The 15,498-nt window shown below is 45.2% G+C and overlaps 1 protein-coding gene across 1 annotated transcript in view; it reads right to left on the bottom strand.

The window, feature by feature from the left end:
* Window positions 1-15,498, bottom strand: part of Dis3l2 (DIS3 like 3'-5' exoribonuclease 2) — a 289,941-nt gene that overhangs the window by 222,288 nt on the left and 52,155 nt on the right. The window contains exon 5 of the mRNA XM_033763990.1: window positions 13,313-13,414. Within this exon, the coding sequence (XP_033619881.1) occupies window positions 13,313-13,414 (102 nt within the window). The remainder of the gene's footprint in view (window positions 1-13,312; window positions 13,415-15,498) is intronic.

Genomic DNA, 15,498 nt, shown 5'->3' with positions numbered 1-15,498 from the left:
CAAGGTCTCTGGTAACAAAAAAAAAAAAGAGAGAGAGAGAGAAAAGCTCTAAAACAGAAAACACAGAATCTAGTCAACAAATTCCCAAGTCCCTGAAGAGACATTAATAAAATCTACAAACTCGGGAACTGCAGGGCTGAACAGATGGGCTCTGGAGAGTAGGACCCCGCTCCACACAGGATGCGTGCAGCTTAGAGACCAGAGGGTACCCACTTCTGAGACCATGGGGTTCCTTGACAGGGCAGGAGTGAGGTCCTTCCTGAGGTCTAATTATGCTTCTGCACAGAGGCTGGTGAGCTACGGCGCAGATCCTGCTGGTTTTGTAAATAAAGTTTTGTGGAACACAGCAGTGCTTATGTATTCACATACTATCTGTGGCTGCTTTTATGCAACAATAGCCGCGCTAAGGAGTGTGACAGACTCACACAGCCCCCTGAGCCGGAAACATTTGCTATGTGCCCCGTTACAGTAAAAGTCTGCCAGTGTCTGCTCTAGATGCTTCTGGTGCCTCTCACACCACAGGGACGGCCCTGTCTCATGGCCAAATGTCCCCCGGGCCTTCTCCTAACAGGGGGCCTGGCTTCCGCTGAGCTGCGGCTCTGTGCACCACAGTCAGCTCACCCTCCTGCCAGCCTCTGCCAGCGTCCAGTGCTGCACTGGTTCATTCTCATGCTATTCTCAAACTCTAACTCTGGAGCTCTGTTGCATTTTTCCTAATTAAATTTTAAGTAATGTGGCATAAGCCAAACATTTTTCCCACAGAAAGACCACTTAAGTACGAATCTCCACCTCAAGCCATGCCTTAAGAAATCCCACTGAAGAGGTCATACATATGTCACATTTCTTCTATCAAAACAACAATTATCATTTCTGTGTCTCTTCTTAAACCTCTACCGTTTGTTTCTCATTGTCCTTCATTTGAGGACTGGAGTCCTCCCTTCCCTACTCCACAGCACTGCTCTGAGGCTCAGATCTAACTTCTCAGGAAAGCTCCCTGGGCTCTGAGCTGCAGAGCACTTCCTTCTTCAGATGCCCGACTGGGTTCCCGCATAACGCGCTCTGCAGAGCACAGCCCACTCCCCTCTCTCCTTCCCTTCCGGGACGCTCTTCCCCTGCATGCCCCTTATGCACCGGTGTTCCTCAGGCTCCATTCCGCTCTCACCTCTCTGTAAGGCATCCACTCGCTCAAGTGCCACTGAGGTCAGCCAAATCTCTAGTCCTAGCCAAGATCTCACTCCTGAGCTCCAAATCCGAGTATCTAACTCCTTTCCAGCTTTCTACGCTTCTGTGCTGTGTCCCAGGCACAGCAAGTCCAAAGGACTCGCCATCCTGCCTTAGCCTCTGAACTTGCTCTCCGTCCCAGATTCTCGGCAAATGTTGCCACCGTCCCCTCAATGACCTGAGCTATAGCATTCATCCCAGCTTCTTCCTTCCACTTTATCTTACATCCATTCACCATGTTCCGTCTTATTAAATGGTCAAGCTCACCTCCTCCTTACACTCCCCAGAACCACTGGCCTTATCATCTCCCATCAAGACTCTTTCTAAATAAATACATTTATTTAGTCTCCACTGATTTTGTTCTTTTAAGTCCTCCACCCAGGACATTTTAATATGCAAATCTTATACTCACCTCTCCTCAAAAGTCCTCAGGGGCTCCCTAACACCTGCCTGTAACAGCTGAACTCTCCCGCAGTGAGACATTTCTTGATGTCCCACCATCACCGCCTTTGCATCTTCTAGCTCAGCCTCATGTCTTGCTACTTTATATCCTTACCTTGCTTTGGGGGGGCAGTTTGAGGGTCTCACTATGTAGTCGAGACTGACCTGGAACTCACTATGTGGCCCAGGCTGGTCTCGAACTCACAGTGATCCTCCTGCCTCAGCCTCCCGAGTGCTGGGATTACAGGCATGCGCCAGCACACCTGGCTCCTTACCTTGCATTTTAAGCTCCAAAATACTACATCATTTTCTAAGTTGACTGTGTTTTCTCAAGCTTCCATGCCTTTGTACATAATATTCCTGCCTTTATTTGGGGCACTGCCCAAATTCCTAAGACAAGTATAAGCCCTAAATCATTACTAGCTTCTGTAAAATATGGGCTAGGATAAATGAATTTTTTGAAATAAAAAAATGAGAACCTGAAAAATAGCAACAGCAAGCAGCAATATCAAAATGCTAATATTAAAAACTCATTATGGTTTATATACAGATGTTTTCTTTAAAACATAATGTCCATACCTTTCACTTATACAAACTGTACCATTAATTTTTAAAATAATAAATTTACTTTGTTTTATTCAATGTACTTTAAAGTAAGAATGACCTAACTGGGGGTAATCTTGAAGACCATCTAGATCCTTTTCAGGTACTTTATGTTTATTAGTGGGCACTACCCTGTAGTAAGAGATGTATAAATTCTTGCCATCCACTGACCTATGCTTTTCAGACAGCCAGTTAGCAAGACAACTTACAATGAAACTGCTTAATCCAGGGTGAGAGTCATGAGGGCCGCTCCCCAGCTACACCCTGCAACCCGACTGCCAGATGCTCGGGGAGCTGCATTTCTGGGCCCTTGCACATTTGGCAGAGCTGGGTAACTCATTCCAGCCACTGAGGAGAAGTGACTCCTCCATCTCCGGACTGGGCATTTCAAGTGTGATCCTCCTTGGCTGTGTCCTTCTGACACAGAAAGGGGGATCCTTCCGGCAGCAGCTCTTCCACACAACCTGGCTCTGATTGATAGCAGCGCAAAGCAGAGCTCCTAGATAACCTTGCTGGCCAGGAGCATGAGCAAGACACACAGCAAGTCAGCCACAGCACAGCTCTGCCTGCCATGTGTCACTGTTCCACATCCAGACAACTCAAAGAAACTCACACAGCAACACCAATGTTTTGCCTTAGTATTGTATGTCTCCTATAAGTAAATGTCATCGAAAGCCAACTTAAGAGGCTAGGAATAATAAATTTGAGTGACTATGTGATCTTGGCCGAACTGGGGCTCTCGGTCATCACTTCTAAGAAGAATACTAGTAACATCTGACATTGGAGCGCTTAGGTCTCTTTGCTGTAAGTATTTTATACAAAATACCACCTTATCTATAAAACGGCTGTGTATTTCACCAAGCCATCTCCATAGAGTTAAGGAGGAATGAACTCATTTTCTAGCAAATCATCCTAAAATATTAATTGGGAGTTTCCCAGCACACATAAGCTACTCCATCCTTAAATGACACATCATTATTCCAGACATTTCAATTTGAATTAGAGATCTGAAGGCATGCTTAAAGCAGACAAGAACCTGAAGTATTTGATCCCAGAGCTGGCAATAATAAAGCAGGCAAGGCCACTGTTAAAAATAGGCCTGTGTATACAGCAATCTTGGGAAACGCTGATCCCAGTAGTAGATACACCTCGCCCACCATGCCCTAGGCAGAGGCCTCAGAGACCTTGCCTTCCATCTTTAAGTGCCTCCCATGCAGGCCAAGAAACCAGACAGTTCTAAGAAATCCCAACACCACTGGAATTGAGAACAATCCAAAATGATAGTGGTTATGTAAGAGATTGGATCAAACATAATCTAGTATGATGGGTGCATATTTAAAGAAGAACTTGAAAGACCAAACTTTAAAACAATCAACTGAAGGAAAAGCTGGTTGTCACAGGAAACAATTTACTGTACTAGACCAATTTCATGTGACCATAAGAAGGTTTGGAACGGCCGCTGAAAATTGGGGATTAAATGTGCACTTTGATGTTTTGTTTGTTTAATTTAGAACAGGAGTAGCACTCCTATCAGCACTTCCTCTATTCTTTCTGACTCAAATTCTTTCTTTCTGTGCCAATCTCTCCCAAAATACTCATACATACTTCTGCTGTTCTCTTGCTGCAGTATTACTGCCTCTGCACAAAACTAAGCTAACCTAGTAATGTTACCACAGACATGTTAAAAGCTATAGAGTAATTGTCCCTGTTTATCTACCCTCCTTAAATCAGGTACAGACTTTGCTGTGCTGGACGTTAAGCAAAATAATCCTGTCTCGAGAGAAATTTAGACTTAGCTAAAATGCTGTTTGACTAATTTATTCCCATTCTCTCGGCTCAGTCCAAGGTAGGGGTTTAACAAGTACACATGGGATGAATGAAGCAGTCCCTAGCGTTACATGTTTCTAGTAGGTGTTAATACATCAAGGAGATTCAAGCCTGTCTTACTGTTATGGTTTAGATCAGGAATGGCTTGCCAGAGGTGGTGGCACACACCTGTAATCCCAGCACTCGGGAGGCTGAGGCAGGAGGACCACTGTGAGTTCGAGACCAGCCTGGGCTACATAGTGAGTTCCAGGTCAGTCTCAACTACACAGTGAGACCCTGCCTCAAAAAAATAAAAAAAAGGGGGGGTGGCTCCTTAGACTCTGAGCCTTTGGAAAGTAACTGGATCACAGGGGCACTGTCGCTGCTTGCTGTTAGGAGGCATGGCTGATTACAGGTGGCTCGTAGGGGCCTGGCCTGGAAGGGTCACTCTCTCTCCCTAGCTCCTCCCTTCACTGCTGCTTCCTGGTCACCATGATGCAGGCAGCCTTCCTCTACCATGCTGTTTCCACCTGGGATCCGACTGACCGTGGACTGTTTCCATGAGCTAAAATAAACCTCTCCTCTAAGTTGCAGTGTCAGGTATTATGTGTAAGCAATGAAGAAAATGACTAAAAGCCTTATTATACCTTTTAACATTCAACCAAAAGAATACGCTAAACCCCAATGAGTAAGCTAGTCAGGTTCTTTTTCTCATTGTTTTTCCTGATTGAGTCTTTTTTTGTTTTTTTGGTACCGGGGATCGAACTCAGGGCCCTGCGCTTGTGAGGCAGGCAGTGGAACCACTGAGCTAAATCCCCAGCCCCTGATTGAGTCTTGTCTGGGCTTTTTTACTGTTTACTTTTGTTTATTTGTTTTTGTTTATTTTGTGGAACTGGGGATTGAACCTAGGGAACACTGAACTACAGGCCCAGGATGGCCTCAGACTTACAGTGTTCCTGTCTTGGCCACTAAGTAGCTGGGATTACAGGTACGCACCACTGTGCCCAGCCTGAGTCTAGTTTTAGCACATTCTCGTTAGCCTCCTTTGCTTCCAGTCACTTTGGCTGCATCAGCTGCACTGTTTGCCCCATTCCCAATGGACCCTACAGGGCAGCTTAGCTTTTAAGCTTTTAATCCACCTCCCAAGCCAAAGACAAGTGGATCCTGGGCTCCCTGGTCTCCTTTGCTACAACCCTAAAAGCCCCTAACACTGGCTCACAAGGTTCATTTTCTGCTTTGGTTCTTGCTCCTTATGTTGCTCTGGCCAGTTCCCAGTTTGGAGAACAAATGCTATGGCTGACTAACAGGGCAGTCAGTGGCTGCCTCTACTGCTGCTTTCAGTAAACGCTCCCTGGTTTTCAGTAAGCTTCCTCCGTCACTGGATTAGAACTCTGCCCCATAGGGACCCACTTCTTCCTGCATGACAACTGTCTCCCTGCCTGCAGAATATCTGGCCACATCAATTTGAGATCTGCTGTCACTGAGCTGAGGTGGCACCTAAACCTGTAACCCTTTGGAATCAGCCTCTGACCCTCTGTCTAGGGCAGTTGTCTGGCAAGATTCTGGCTCATTCCCGACACCTGCCTCTGTAACATCCTAAGACTCTACCAGACCTTTCTAGGCCTAACATAAAATCCTAAGTCATTTTTTCTAAGTCGTTTATTTTCTGAGGCTAACATTAGGCCTTTGGTCATTTCGACTGATACAGCCCTCTTCTTTACCAATGGTGGCAACTTAAGATATTATCTAATCCCAAAACTTACAATTTAGAACGTAATTTTCTAAATTATACTAATTTTTATGATATTTATCTACAAATAAAATAACTCTCTCTTTGAGAGAGACAGCAATATTGATTATGCCCAAAGCAGGCAGTAAGCAGTACAGGCTGTGGAGAGTTAACACCACAGGTGGCTTGTTATAGACATCAGTCTGGCCAAAGCCTACAAGCCAAGCTCAGAGCAACTCGCAGCCAAATTCTATTCCTACATACATTTTGGGGAAAAATCATTTCATAATTAAAGTATGACTACAGCTGCCTAAGGCCCATGAGCCGGCTACGGCTTGCGGAAACATAACTCTGCTTTACCTCTGGTCACAGCTGAGGCCTCAATGGTCTGTGAAGCTGTGGCACTCAAAGGCAAGAAAGTATCAGCTGAAGACATCCTGGTTCCTTGAGAAGCAGCAGAAATACAAAAGAGAAAGGTGAGTTCCTTATCAGCTCAGTTCATCCCACCTACTGAGGTGGGAACGCTCTCCTTTCCCCCTCATCAGCATGAGATTTCCATCAGCACAAGATCAGACATAGGATCACCGCCACCAATGCTCTCTCCAATTACTGTGTGCACCCAATAAATAGTGGCCAGCTCAGAGTCTTTGTCTTTGCTTCTTAAAGCACAAAGAGCAGTATTCCAGGAGCTTCTCTGTACAACAAGGCCAAGGACCATGGTCTCCCCAGAGGGCAGGATCTTGAGAACAGGTAGGAAGCTCTGCTCTTCCCATTTCTGGGGACACAGCAGAGGGGCTGCAGTACTCAGCTAACAGCAGGCAGGAAGAGAAAGTATCGATCCATAAACTGACATTTTCATAATCCTCTCTCACCAAATCATTCTCAGTGCAAATCTTCATCTTAAAAATAAAAACCTCTCTCCTGTGTTCTCATCCTTCCAGCCTTATCCAAAGGCGACCTCCGCTATGTACCCATCCCCAGTTTTCTCGGAGAGGTGGGGAGATTGGTGTTCGCGCAACAACGTGTGTTCGTGTTTCTGCAAACCACACCGTGGGAGTCGAACCTACGACCCATCCTGTGTGCTTCTCCAGCACCTAGCATGGTGTAGAAGAGTGGAAGATAGTAAGCCACTAGGTACCACTGCTCCAGGAAGAATCGGGATCAATGCTGCCTAACCATAGGGAAATGGCCCTCCTTTGAAAACCTCAGGCACGGAGCATTAAGCTAAGTCAGGAGATCTGGATTCTACCCTTGGTTCTGTCAAAAACTCAAGGGTTTTCAAACAAGTCTTTGGCTCTCATAGTACCTTAGTTTCCCAATCGGCAAAGAAACTATCATTTGCCCTTCAACTATCTTTCATTAGATGTCTGTAATATATAAACATGTACACACACACATATACTAAAAATGTAGAAGAATTCAAAAATTGTTATATAAGAGTAAATTCTTATTAGTGTCTCACAGCTTGATACTTTTATAGCTATCTATCTTGCCAAAAAACATGCTGTGAAATAAATTGACTATTTACCACAATAACTAAAGGAACTGTTGTTTTTCCTAAAACCCCAAAGGCTATGTAGTTTACATACCCAAGAGGGGTGAGCACAACAAGCATAAAGAAGCAAAGATGAATAATCTAATTAATTCCCATTTGTTCACACCACTGACTAGCAGATCCCTCTGACAACAACATGCTTTTGTCCTAACAAACCTATGAGACAACTGGCCAGTATGCTTTGGGATGTTTATATTCTAAGGCAAGGATTCTTGATGATAGTCTGAATATCCTCCACTTCTATTCTGTTTGACCCTATGGCCAACAACTATCACAGGTGGACGACAGCTAAGGGAGCTCCCCTCTTCCAAACAGGGAGCTGCAATGCACTCTGAGGGGGCCTGAGTGACAGACCTAATGGGCCGCCTTTAATAAATGACACTGTGAGGATGGGCAAGAGCTCCACAGATAAGCACCAAGGGTTTCCAAACTTCTGAAAGTGAAGTAATGCATGCACACACCAAAGCGGCCCCCTGGCGTCTTTCCCCCCACCCCACCCCTCTTGCCAGAAATTTGAGGGTGTGGGGCTCCTCACCAGCACAGGCCTTTCTCTGTGTTCACGCCATCTCTTCTCATCAGGATGTCAGCAATACAAGGCACAAGACCCAGCCACAACTTTTTAAAGTACAGAGGACCCTTGACTTACAAACTCAATTCATTCCTGAGGGATGATTGTAACTCGTTAGTCAACTGCAGGCTCAGGTTCCTCTACACAGCCTTCAAAGTCTCTCTCCTGTACACAGGCAGAGCTCAGTGTCCTTAGAGAGACACTGGCCCAGGATTTCTCAGTTAACCCCACACAAGAAAGGGTGTTGTTGTGATCCTTCCAGACTCTTCAAGAGTTAAATCTGTATCTGAGACCATCTGGGAGTGTGAGTGGCCAGCATTTGGGTCATAACTCAAGACTTTGGTTGTTAGTTAAAATTTAAAATTCATGGTCAGGGACTTAGCTCAATGGTGCAGTACCCACCTGGCAAGCACAAGGTCCAGAGTTCAATCCCCAGTTTAAAAAAAAAAATTCCAGTCATAACCCAAGCTGCTCATAACGTCAGGCTGGTCATAACTTGAGGGTCCACAGACATATTTCTCCGCTAGCTTCCTGCCAAGCAGTGCTCATCCCCAGGGGCCAGTAGGCCCCAGATTCCTAGCTGCTACTTTTGTTTCCCACTTGCCCCTCATAGAAGGCCTGTTGTTCAAAGTATGGCTCCCAAATGGAGGAGTTTGTATTACGTGGGTACTTGCTAGAAATGCACAACTCAGGGCACCACTCCATGAGAGTCATATTTTATCAAAGTCCCTAGGTGAGCCATCTGCAGGTTAAACACAAGCCAGGCCTATGGACCGGGATCCCCATACCCATTTTTCTCGAAGACAGGAAACTGTGACTCCACACTTTGTACACCTCCCTCCTGAGAACCGTCTCCTCTCCGGGCTCCTGGATACTAAGCAGCCTGCTCAGCCCCTCTAGTTACTTGGCCACCTGCCCAGAGACCTCAGGGCCACGCCCTCCCACCCAGGACAGGGACTGCCAGGCCTCCTGACGAGACGCCTGGCCACCTGGCCACTGGAGGCAGCCTCAGAGGCTGACAGCTCCTGCTGACTACAAGTCAGAACTCTTCAACGCTGAGCACTAATACCACGTCTGAGGGCAGCACCCCACACCCAAGATTCAGGGATCCCAGAAAGACACCTCACACTGGTCCCTGGAGTTAGATACTGACTGTACCAGCCCAGAGGCCTTCTCAATGTCAAGGAGCTGGCTGCTGATGAGAAGGGGATTTTCCACCACAGAGGAAGGCAGAAAATCCCTCACTCTGCCATCTTGGGATGAGTTCCTCCTCCTGTACCTGGGACAGACGGTGCTGAACATCACCCTGTCTTGTGGAAGGGCTGAAGACCAGGTGCCTCCCTGCTGTAAACCTCCTCTTGCCAGCTCAAGAAGCAAGCAAGGTACATCACAAGGCCCTTGGATTCGAGGTCACTATAAGAGCCCGAGCTTGCTGACCCCCTTGCTGGACTTCTGCCCCCTATATGCTCCAATTGCATCCACCTTTCCGAGGCCTAGTGCAGCTGGGAGCTGCCATCAGGGCCAGTGCCCCCACAGCATGGAGCACGCAGCTCTCTGCACCTGGCCTTCTCCCCACATGGATGCTGGTGACCCAAATGTATATCTCTAGCTCCCATCTCGCCTTAGAACTGCGGGCTCGCTCATACAAAAGCCTTCATTTGTTGTTCGTACAAAAGCCTTCATTTGTTCAGCTTCCGGTAATTTCTTCACAGTGTTATTAAGGTAAAGCTAACACACCATAAGCTATAAATAGTTAATGTGTACAGAAACGGCAAGTCCTGATATAGTCTGAGACAGCGAGCACATCCATCGCTCACAAACGTTGCCCAGGGCCCGTGGGGATCTGTCTTCTGCTCACACCCAGGCAACCACTGTCTGCTGCTTGGCGCTGCTAATTAGTTTGCATTTCTAGAGTTTTATATAAATGGAATTATACCAAGAGCACTCTTTTTGCCTGGCTTCTTTTGACCCACCATCAATATTTAAAGAGTTACATACACTGTAACATGTGTGAATCATTCAAATTTTTTTTAACTGCTGAGTTGTATCCCATTGAATGGATATACTAAAATTGGTCTATAAATTCACATGCTGATGTAGATCTGAATTACTTCCACTCTGTTGCTATTCCAAATAAAGCTGAAACATTCCCATGTAAGACTTTATATATATAATACCAGGGACTTAGGAAGCTGAGACAGGAGAATCACAAGCTCAAGGCCAGCCTGGGCAACTTAGCAAGATCCTGTCTCAAAAATTTTTAAAAAGTAAAACAAGAGTTGGGGACGTAGCTCAGTACAGCATTTGCCAAGTACGCATGTAGCCAATCCCCAGTACCACACACACACAAAGACTTTATGCAAATAGATGCTTTCATTTTACTAAGGTACACACCCAAGAATGGAATAGGGAGGTCTCATGTTCGGTGGATGCCTAATGTTTTAAAAACTGTTTTCCAAGTGACTGTACCATTTTTTTCTACCAGTACAGTGCCCTTCTCCATCGAGTTACCTTAGCACCTTTGTAGCAAACCAATTAATCATAATGCCTCGGCCCATTTCCAGATTCTCTACTCTGTTCCACTGATTTGTGTGCATCTACCTTAGTGCTAATACCACACCGTCCTGATTACAGGAGCTTTACTGGAAAGTCTTGAAATCAGGCACTGTTATGTCCTCTAACTTTATTCTTCATTTTAGCTCTTCTGGGTTCTTTACATGGGCATGTAAATCCTAAAATGAGTTAAGTCAAGCATGGCGGTGCAAGCCTGTAACCCCAGCACTCTGGGAAGCTAAGGCAGGAAGCTCACAAGTTCAAACCCAGCCTGGACAAACTCAATGACTCAGCAAGACCCTGCCTCGATAAAAATTTTTAAAAAGCCAAGGGATGTAGTTCAGTGAGCATGTTAATTTCTAATAAGTAAACTGCTGGTGCGTAGGGGGTACACTAAATCTACAGATCAATTCAAGTAGAACTGGCATCTTAACAATATTGAGTCTTTTAATTGATGAATATGCTATTTTTCACCATTTACTGAATTCTTATTTAACGTCTCTCGGTAATGGTTTATAGCGTAAGTGTACATGTCTTATATATTTTTGTCAAGTTTATTCCTAAGTATTTTATATTTTTGATCCTATTACAAATGGCACTTTAAAAATTTTTAAATTTCCATTTCATTGCTAGTATATAAAGGTACAAATAATATTTATAATATCAGCCTTATATCCTGCTAATCTCTTATTAGTTCTAGCAGCTTTTTCTCTCTTTGTTTCTTTATGTTTCTTTGGAGTTTCTACTAGGCAATTAAACAGTCTGAAAATAAAAAGCTTTAATTCCTTCTTTTCAATCTGAATGCTTTTTTTTTTTCCTATTGCCTTTTTATACTGGCTAGAATCTCCAGTACAATGTTAAGTTAAAAGTATGATGGGCCAGGGATTTAGCTCAGTGGTTCCGCCTGCCTCACAGGCACAAGGTCCAGAGTTCGATCCCCAGTACAAAAAAAAAAGGTATGAGAAAGGGGATAAAAGATGAAAAGGGACATTTTTAGCTCATTCTCAATATTAGAGGGATGAGGTCTTTCACTACTATGGATGACACTGGTTGTAAATATCTCCTACACATTCTCTATGGAGTTGAGGGTCTGATCTCTGTCCCTAGTTTGTCTGGATGGCTGTAGAACGTACCTTCTGCATCTACTGAAATGATAATGTTTGACTGAAATGTAAATTTAGTCCATTAAGATAATGCATTACAAGAACTGATTTCCAAATACTAAGCCAACACTGTATTCCTGTGTAATCATACCTGCTCATGTTGAATTATCCTTTTTATATGTTGCTAGATTCTATTTGCTAATTTTTTGAACTGTTGTACTAACAGCAATGCCAGATCATAGAATGAGTTAAAAATGTTTCCATCTCCCATATTCTCCTGAAGTATGTGTGAAACCAAGATTGTGTCTTCCTTAAATATTTATAATTCACCAGTAAGTGAAGTCACATAGGCTTCCATATTTTCTCAGTAACAGATCTAAAAAAACAAAATTATAAGGATGTAAAACTAGTAACTTTGACAATAAGCATCCTATTCCTCACCATTCTCCGCTTCAATTAATGACACCTTACCATTTTGCTTAAACCCAAATCCTTTCACAGCTGGCCCCAGTTCCACATTTTCACTCAAATTCATCTTCGATTCCTATTGCTTCTCTCTTCAAAATATATCCCTACTTCTCTCCGTCTTCCTAATTGGCTGTCCCCTGTGAAGCGTGATTGTGGGGATGCTACCTATTTCCTCAAAGCGCTTACCTAGTTTCAGTGACCTAGGAATTCATTAAAATTAGGCATCTCAGAGCCAGGCATGGTGGCGCACACCTGTAATCCCAGCTCTCAGGAGGCTGAGGCAGGAGGATCACTGTGAGATCAAGACCAGCCTGGGCTACATAGTGGGCTCCAGGTCAGTCTCAAATACATAGTCTCAAAAACACAAAACAAACAAACAAAAAAATTAGGCATTTCAGGAAAAGCACAACTTTGTGCATTGAGTCCCAAATAAGGTACTAACTTTCATCCAAGAAGCAAAGGTCCCACAGCAGAATCTAGAATAACAAATCCTAAAGCTGTCCTAGACCTCAACAATAACAAACACCTTTGCCCCCAACCTAGCCCCAAGATTTGGTCAGTCACCCACTGTTTCTTAGGCCTCCTGCCCAAAGCAAAAGCAATCCTCGCAATAGCAGGAAAGGCTACCCTTCCTCGTCTTATCAACAAAGTGGGGAGGGCACAAGGGTGAATAAAGCAGCACATTTACTTATTCCTATCTACTGTAACTATCTCCTGCCTGAGGCCAAGGGCAGGACTGGTACCAGGCAACTTGGCCTTGCTCTGCCCAGCAACCTCTTCCTCTGTACATCCACTCCCACCAGTGCTCTGCCAAATGCTGTCCCTTCCTACTGCTCACCAGCCACTGTGTCATTTCGGACCAGTCACTAAATCTGTTTTATAAAAATCCACATACTATTTTATCTGCCAAGGGAAGCCCTAGCACCAAACTAGGCCCGATGGCACTCAAGGTGTCCTGCTCTGATTTTCTAGCAAAGGCAGCAGAAGTGTGTGGAGAAAGCCACCATCCCCATGGCTTCATCTCTCCACATCCAGTGCAAGGCATGTGACAGGGTGGACAGACTGGACAGAGAGCGAGGACCACTCAAATTATCAGATGTCTGCCTGGCAGGTGCCTCTCAGCAGCTTCTTTGAAGTCAACACCCAATTTTCACCACGGGGCCACTGGAGGCAGAGACCCCCATTGACACACCACCTTGTGGGTACACCACAGACTACAAGAGTCCCTAAGAAGGATATAATTACAAAAGGAAAATTTAACTCACCTTCCACTGCTCCTCCAGAAGTAGTTTTACGACCACTAGATCCCCATTTAAGGCTCTATTACGAGCAACAACCCCGTCGATAAAAATGTCTCGATCACCATCCTAGGTTGGAGAGAGAAATAAAGGCATAGTCAGCTAACCAAGGCCTGGAACCAAAACTTAGTTGGCTGAAAATTATCAGACTCTGCAATATGTCTACTGACTTACCAAGAACATTAGTACACAGCCACATATATATCCAAAAGGAACTCAATCTCTTGGGAACAAAAAGAAAGGGTAATTAGCACCCAGGAGCAGACTAACAGAATGCAGGAACTCACCAAACACACAAAGGGTCTCCTAGAGGCTGGACTAAAGCAAAAAACTGTCCTAACTGAAATGAGAAAGGACTTACTTATTCTCAGGTTATCCTTTTGGTTTTAAGTAAAAGAGAGCATGCTGATGCCTTTTGTATACTGAATGGATTTTTTAGAGAGTATCAAGGAAGGGTAAAAATAGAAGATAGGTGAGACAACAGAAGACCAGCAATATATCCCTAGTAACCCCCAGTAAAGCAATGGTGGGCAGGATTTGGGTTCTCTCGGAGGAAACCAGCAAAGTCATTTTGCCCATTAGGAAAGCGGCAAAGGAAACAAATTGTGGTTGGTTTCATGGAGAGGAGAAGGCAAAGAGAAGGGTGGAGAAGTAACACAAGATGCATCAAATGACTCACACCCCACTCTCTGACTGAGGAGCAAGGCAAGCACCCCTTTCATCTGTGTCGCACATTGGGAAAAATCCTGCTCTGAGCAGGGGGCCAACACCAGAGGCAGCACCTCTCACTCCACATGCCGCCAGGGTCTTCCTGATAAGCTGAGGCCCTCAGCCAAACCATTCACAGGGCAAAGGCGGCTCAACAGAGGCCGCCTTTGAGGCTTGGGTCCCAGGAGAAAATGAAAGCTTCACAAAGCTTCAGCAACACACATAAACCCTTATCACTATTTTCTTCCAGAAGCTCATACCCCAGGCATCTCTTCAGAAGACAGGGGTCAAATGTTAGTTCCTTTTAAGGGGAGTGACAGCAAAAGGGTCCAGAAAGTTTTCCAGCAGAGGTGCTCAATAGAGATTTAACACCCAAAGGACTGAAAGTGATTACGAGGAAATTCTAGAGAGGCAAAACTGGTATTCCAAAGTTACCAACTGCGGGGGGTACAGTCCTTCAGCATTTTTTATAGTTTACAATCAGAAATAGTTGGTGATCTTTTAGAGGAACTTTCTGTTCAGTCTCCAACCCAGGTACGGGTTGGCAGCTGTAGCTGCCTGAGAAACAGCTACCCTGTTCGACACAGACTCTGCATCAGAGCTCCAGGCGAGCTTCCCAGAGAAGCAAGAGGAGCAACAGTGAGCAGCCGAGCGCCGGCTTCTGTAGCCCATGAGGCGATGAGGCCCTGTGGCCCGCTCTGGACTGCACAGACCTGTTTGAGGTCAGTCTAACCCAACCTCGTGTGTCAAATGTGGGCAATGAAATCTCTGTCACAAGCAGCTACAGCCTGGCTTGGCTCTCAGAGGCTCAAGTGCTAGGAAGACAGCCTTGTCACCTTCTGCTCCTCAGAAACCGAGGCAGGCAGGGCTGAGTGGAACCTCAGCCACCACTCAGACCTCTAGGTATTCCATCACCACAGCTCTTCTGAACTCATTCAGAAGCCTGTGCATGTGGCCAAATCTCCTATTTTAAAGATACTAACCTTGGAGACTGCTCAGCATTTACATTTAAATCATCCCTTGAAACAGGAGTGGAAGCGGGGAGGAGGAGAGGAGGAAGGGGAAAGGGGGGGCGGGAACACCCACAGGAGAAACACAAAGGGGTCTGGCGCTGAGCTAAATACTGAGGAGAAAGGCTCCTGAGGATAAGCTAAGTATGCCATGAAGACCAGGCCGATGACCCTCCAGAGAGGCAATAGCTCTGTTCAGACCAGAAATGAAGGCATGAAAAGATGTATAAGAAAATTACAAAGCTTCTTAGACCAAAAAATTCAGAATAGAGATTGTGCTTAAAAATAAATAAATAAAGCCAGGCGTGGTGGCGCACTCCTGTAATCCCAGCCCTCGGGAGGCTGAGGCAGGAGGATCGCTGTGAGTTTGAGACCAGCCTGGACTACATAGTGAGTTCCAGGTCAGTCTCAACTACACAGTGAGACCCTGTCTCA

Source organism: Fukomys damarensis, unplaced genomic scaffold (assembly GCF_012274545.1).
Source record: "Fukomys damarensis isolate Sample0158 unplaced genomic scaffold, DMR_v1.0_HiC HiC_scaffold_16, whole genome shotgun sequence".
NCBI lineage: Eukaryota > Metazoa > Chordata > Mammalia > Rodentia > Bathyergidae > Fukomys > Fukomys damarensis.
Note: the sequence above shows the minus strand (reverse complement) of the source record. Positions and strands in the feature narration are given on the sequence as shown.